Source organism: Pocillopora damicornis, chromosome 8 (assembly GCF_964200805.1).
Source record: "Pocillopora damicornis chromosome 8, jaPocDami1.2, whole genome shotgun sequence".
Taxonomy (NCBI): Eukaryota; Metazoa; Cnidaria; class Anthozoa; order Scleractinia; family Pocilloporidae; genus Pocillopora; species Pocillopora damicornis.
The window spans coordinates 22,816,642-22,822,924 of record NC_142677.1 but is presented as its reverse complement, the minus strand read 5'-3'; the positions used below and the strand labels follow the sequence as shown (position 1 = coordinate 22,822,924).

Here is a 6,283-nt window from a genome sequence, read left to right as displayed (position 1 = left end):
CTATTGCGAGCGCTTTCGAATTATGCTGTGTAATTGACGAAATTGCCCGCTTTACACCCTTCTCGCCCCGACAAGGAAAGAAGGAAGTTGAACGGGCGGCCCTGAACCGTCTGAGAAACAGGTTACGCTCCAACATATTTGAATAAATGTAATTTGGTATTATCAACTGAGTTGAAAACGTAAACTGGCCACCGCAAAGAGGTTCAAAGCTGACGTTTCGAGCGTTAGTCCTTCGTTCTTCGTAACTCTTTTACGGTGGCCAATTTAAGTTATCAACTCAGTTGATAACATTAAATTACCCTACCCTTAAACATCAATCGCGTTTGTAAAAGTGTAACATTAAGGAGAAGCTAAAGGAGACGCATTGAGGCAAGGTGAGGCGAGAAAGACCTTTTTCCCCTCTTCTTAGTCCCCGCTAGTTTTTTCCTTCGTTCGTCTTCACAAACTGACTTGCTGGAACAGTTTAACCGGCCGCAAGCTCTTATTAAGCTGTAAAAACGTCGTGGATACATGGGTCGCACAATACTTCTGTCGACAAGTACTAGACGCAAGAAATCCTACTTTTATTGAAGAGTTCAGAATAAGTTTGTTCCATGTACATAATTACAAATCTTCTTACGAAGGAAAACCATACAATATATATATATATATATATATATATATATATATATATATATATATATATATATATATATATATATATAATAACTGCTAGTCTCCACATGCTTGTTCAGTGTTCTGTCAAAGTACAATGAGGCATTATACTTTTGAGTTCAGATATTAAAACGTCAGTTCTCTCAGTCATCTTTTTACATTCTCTTTATTTTAAATTTGAAGAATTTCATGGGCAAGTCAATAAAGATCTTGATAAAAACAAATCAATGATCGGATTGTCACACTCTCTCTTTTTTCAGTTCTTCACTCCTTGCAAGTTCCACACGTATCATGTCTGAACACTTTAAGTCTTCTGTTTGAAAAACTTTCTCTTTTACCTATCTATCTAATATAACCCTACCCTCCCACAAGTATATTTATTCCCACCTCAACAACCTTTTCCCTCCACCCTTCGGACAAGAAACATCCGCTTGGCTAGTCCCAATGATATTGATTCTTTCCAAGCGAAGTTTGAAGCGTCTTCATCCCTTTATAAACTGATAAAGTATCTTTCACTGTGCCTCCAGTTCGAGCAGGTTTCGTTTTAACAGTTGTCACTACCTCTACTTCGCCACCACTCGCCGGTAGGACAGCGCTTGCGCTCTTAGGCCTAACCGCTGCTTTTGTCTTCTGCTTCTTGCGCTGTCGTTTCGCTTTCTCTTGCTGTCGTCGGACCATTGCGATTTGTTCTCCTTTTGCTTCCATTCGAGCTTCTAAGTTTTCAAGCTCTCTTCTTAGATCTTCTTGTATTCTTGGATCGTCGGATTCTTGTATTTGACGAGAAAGTTCTCGATGCTCGCTGAAAATGATACACAGCACAGAAAATAGGGATTAACTTCAGTTTGTTAAGCCTTTTTTCAAGCGCGTTTCTCTTATAACTTGAAAATTATATCTTGTATACTGAAGACTTAAAAACCAATCCTTTCTCGTTTTTTCACTTTGAGCTCTCATAGCCTTGTGAACTTTCTCTTTGTTCGATTTACCATTTTATTTATCTAGGTTTTCTTTTTTTAGAACACTTATTCAAAAAGTGCAAAACTGTGAACACAACACGACCTCGTCCTAGGGACGAGGCTGTGGTAGCCTTAATGCCTTTAACGCGTCTCATATACTTTAATTTAAATGGCTCACATAAAGGACTAACTTAGGCGAAAATACTGATTAGTACGCACAAAGTGATGTGTCCAAACTCATCCTGTAGTCCAAGGAGAAGCCCCTCGAAAGCGTTATCTGAATCACTGGCACTCGCTGAACCCGCACTTTGCGGGAGTCTTTTCGGAGCTCGTCGTGCAGCAGCGTGACACAGCGCTGGGTTATGGGCTTTCATTAAAGATAGCACAGTCTGTACATTAGCTCCAAGAGAGTGTGATTTTGTAGTCGACTATCACCAAAAAGAAAAAACCATAAAAAAGAAGATGAGAGAGAAAGAAATGTCACTCCGTTCGGTGTTATTATCCTTCCCATCCAAAGAACTAATTTTCACGCGACTTCTTCGAATTCCCACCATACTTGGATCTTAAAATGATCACTACATCAATACCAAATAAGTGTGCTTTTACGAAATTGGGTGTAATTTCAAAAGTCTTCTCGACCATTTAGATGTTACACTGGATCCAAGCATAACTTGGTAACTCGCATTTTCCCGCGCTTGAGCCGTAGCTTTAAGTTCTCATTGGTTCCTTGCTGATCTCTGTTCTGATTGGCTATTCTGATCACTTTGCTCCCCATTTTTTTGGTCTAACCTAAGTTTTAAAGGAATTCAACATTGTCACATACCTGGCCGACGACAAATGGAATATTTCCTAAATTTAAATGGTAGTGATCCGAAGGTTTAACAGGCTGATTTGATTTTCTTGGTTTAGGTCTTGGAGGCTGAAATAAATATAACAACACTCGTCTACTTTCCACATAGAAAAAAAAATTACAAGCTAAAATATATAAAAAAAAATTTTAACTACCACAAATAACGCAAGTGAGAGTTACCTTTCGCTTCTTTTTCTTTGGCTTTGTTCGTTGTGGCGAGGCCATGTTCATAAGTATTCTGTTAGTTTCTGCGACTGATTCCAGCTGGAAGAGAAACAAGTTTGCTTTTAATTTGGTACAGTGTGCTTTCTTGTGTTAGCTTTCTCGTGATCAGCTATCTCCTTTTCGAAGTCGCTATTTCTTAACCTAAAATCGTAAAATAGTCCCCCGAAAAAAAAAAAGAGGCTTTGGTCGCCGGAAAAATGGGGAAGGTAGGAGATCGCCGTAAACAGATCGCCAAATTGGCGATTTTCTCTCCAAATTTTGTCACCACAATGTTTTTCTAATCGCTTCGGTGACCAAAATGATTGCAGTCTAGAGCACCGATTATTTTCATCTCACGTCTAACCATTACGCTACAGCTCCTCCATGATATGTTTAATTTTAACATGTTGCAACTATGATTAGAGCGCTTTTCGATTGAGTGTCGTAAATCCAAAACAAAAGTAACCACACCGGCTAATCAGAAGAGAGGAGAAAATCTTTGAAAGACAATGAGCTCTCAAAGTAAAACCGACCAAACTGCCTAAAGCGCGGGAAAACGCGGGTAACCAAGTCGTGATTGGTTTTAGTTTTGCATCTGATTGGTTGAGATGGTGGCTTAAGTTTCCTGGACCAATCACAGAGCAAAGTCAAACAAAACTACTGCTAATCCTGACTACTTTCTGTATCAACACATTGCTATAATGATGATTACTAACAACCTCTGCGGTTTTATTCTCCACCAGTTTTCTTTGATGGACCTCCTCTCTTAGTTGTTCTTCCAATTCCCTAATTTTACTCTGCAAATGAGATAAAACCATGAGTTAGACTTCTATTGCAATGGTAACAAAAAAATTTAATTGCACAACAATTTTTGAAACATAAAACCATGTAAATTGTTCTAAGAAATGCAAGGGGAAATAAAAGGGAAATGAACTAGGAACACTCATAGAATATTCAGTCACAGCCTTTATACAGGCTTCCAAAAGCTCACCTCAGCAATAGAATGTGATGCAGTTAACTTCATGTGCTCTCTTTCAAGCCCAGCTAGTTTCTCAAACTGTCCTCTCATATCATCAGAGGTTTGCTGGGCAGCCTGTTTAGCAACCATTGCTGACCTTTGTAATGCCTGATCTCGGTCAGTTTCAGCAGTTTGAACCATCTTACGCATATAGTCTAACTGTTTCTCCAATAAATTACATCGAGCTTCTGCACCTTGAAGGTCATCTTCTAACTCTAAAATATGTAGCAACAAACACGTAAATGATTCAATTGAAGTAATGAAACAGAAGTTTTTATTTTTCTTAAAAATAATTTAATCAAGGCTTTTTGAAATTTATGAGGCAAATCTGTCCTGTACAATTGCTTCTGATGAGCAAATTTTCAACTACTTTGAATATTTGTGGCGTGAAACCTAGGGGGCCAAAGTTGATTTTTTTTTCCTTTAAAATAATTCAATTTCCACACTTTCTTGTTCTGTCATTTCTAGTCATGAACTCTCATTTTTTCCTCATTGACTTATAGCCCCTGTGCCTTAAACTCTGGCCACACACATTAAAATGCCAAGAAAAAAACCAGTCTGCAACTTTCAGTACAGACCTCAGGTATTGCGAGGTATTTATGCTGGATGTTAAATAAAGCTGTAACCTACGTTTATTTTGCTTTGAAATAACTCCTTGTGAAGATTCATGGACAGTGAGTTCTTTTTGCAGCACATCCTTGTAATGTCTTGATTCAGCAGCTAATTTCTTCAGATTATCTTCTGCGTCTGCTCTCTCCAGCTCAAGTTTACGAATCTTTTCTTGCAGTCCCTTCAGCGCTGACACAACAGCTGTTTGAATAAAGTATGAAGTAAACAATTTATCAGCATTTAAAAAAAAGAAAGAAATAAACATTAAAAGAAATAACTTGCTAATGACAATTTAAATCTTAACCCTTTCTCCCAGATAAACATGTAAATTCTCTCTACAATATCCGTACATTATCCAGCAAACAGGTAAGGAGACTTCTCAAACTTATCAGGTAGAAATTGTTATCTTGATCTAAGACCAAATTCTTGTAACTAATGTACTAGGAGATGTGTAGCAGCTAGGGGGAGAATTTAAAATCAGATCTTGGAATTTAAAGGGTTAAAGAGCATAAAAGGCTCTTGCAGTCAGCTGTACAGCTCACAAAAACTTGCGTTTGTAGAATGTGGCAAGAGAAGTCAGAGAGAGCAGGTTTGTGGCTCTTGCTTTCAAGTCATGCTCTCTCTAGGACTGGGACTGCTTGTAGTCTGTCCACAACATATATTTCAAACAAATGTTGTACACTGTCTAAAATGACTAAAACAACACATTACCTCTGCTATTAGTCTGAGGAACAGTTCCTCTTGGAGATGCTCTAAGATTGTCATGGAAGGAAGAAACTGATCCACTTGCCCCTGGAAATGATGATGTGGAGCGGATGCTTGCTCTGTGAGGGGAGTCAACCCCAAAGCCTCTGTAACTGTACCCAGACATATATGGAGGAGTTGACTACAATGAAGAGAGAAAAAGAAATAAGAAAGTATGTGAAAACTTGTTTCCAATAAAAAATAAAGTTATCTCCAACTTGTGCTAACGTTTGGTGCAATATTGTGCCAATATTGTATGAACAAGTTAAACTACTTCTCCCAAATATCACAGACAACTATTTTGTGCTGTGTACTTTGAAGGCAAAAGGTTTTAAACCCATTAATTTCTAATCTGATCTAATGTACTGAACAGTTTGCAATATAATTTTGCTCAATTGGCAACCTTTTTTGTGATGAAAGGCAAATGACTAAATCTTGAAACCTAGAGAAAAAAACTTTTCTAAATAACATGTGATGTAGTTTTAGATGATTCCAGGTCAAAATGATGAAAAAATGGTTTTATTTGTAAGTATATTTGTTTGAAGATTATGATAGTGCTCCTTGAACAAAGGGAAAAAAGAAATTAAACTTATTAAAAATCAATTCGATGGTAAATTCATTTTAAACTACAACACGATGTGCAACTTAACGTGATTATCCACTTACGTGAAAGTGAGTATACCCACAATTTATTTAAAAAAGTAAGTCTTATTATCAACGCCATGCAGATAGCTAGTAGTTTCAAAAGATCAAAGGAAAATCGTGGAGGCAATTTCAAACTAAATCCTTGCGTTTGCGATGTCAAACTATGTAAAGTACGGTTATCGATTAAAATTCTGCTCCACGCTCTCGTAATTTAGCACAACGGACTAAAATAGCTTTTTAATTTAGCCCATTGGAAACGGTCATAAATCGACAAGATCAGCTCCACCGCAATTTCTTTTCAGCAACGGATGTAGTGAAAATAAACAAACCAAGAGGAGTCAAAAGCCACATGCCGAGGATATGAAAGGACGCTGATCCCTCATGGTTAAATTCAGATTATTTTAGAAAGTCTTACCGCTCCATCTCTATAAGCCATGCTTCCTCAAGAGGGGTGGAAGTATTTTCTAACTTGATCGTATCCAGAATATGGCGAAAATTGACGAAAAGTAGCTCATTTTGTTTGACACTTTTCACCGACTCAACGCCACAAGAGCGTCCGTTGTCTAAAACGACATACTGCTGTCCGTGTGATTTACTGTGGGCTCA

The 6,283-nt window shown here is 37.8% G+C and overlaps 1 protein-coding gene across 1 annotated transcript; it reads right to left on the bottom strand.

Annotated features, from left to right (window-relative positions):
• Positions 1–542: 542 nt before the first annotated feature.
• LOC113679766 (centrosomal protein of 57 kDa) lies at positions 543–6,274 on the bottom strand. The gene is made up of 9 exons (XM_027196737.2): positions 6,093–6,274; positions 5,000–5,174; positions 4,310–4,489; positions 3,653–3,894; positions 3,381–3,458; positions 2,638–2,721; positions 2,431–2,526; positions 1,827–2,035; positions 543–1,453 (listed from the first exon to the last, which is right to left on the bottom strand). The coding sequence occupies exons 1-9, from the start codon at positions 6,111–6,113 to the stop codon at positions 1,090–1,092; spliced, it is 1,449 nt and encodes a 482-aa protein (XP_027052538.2). The 5' UTR covers positions 6,114–6,274; the 3' UTR covers positions 543–1,089.
• Positions 6,275–6,283: the final 9 nt, after the last annotated feature.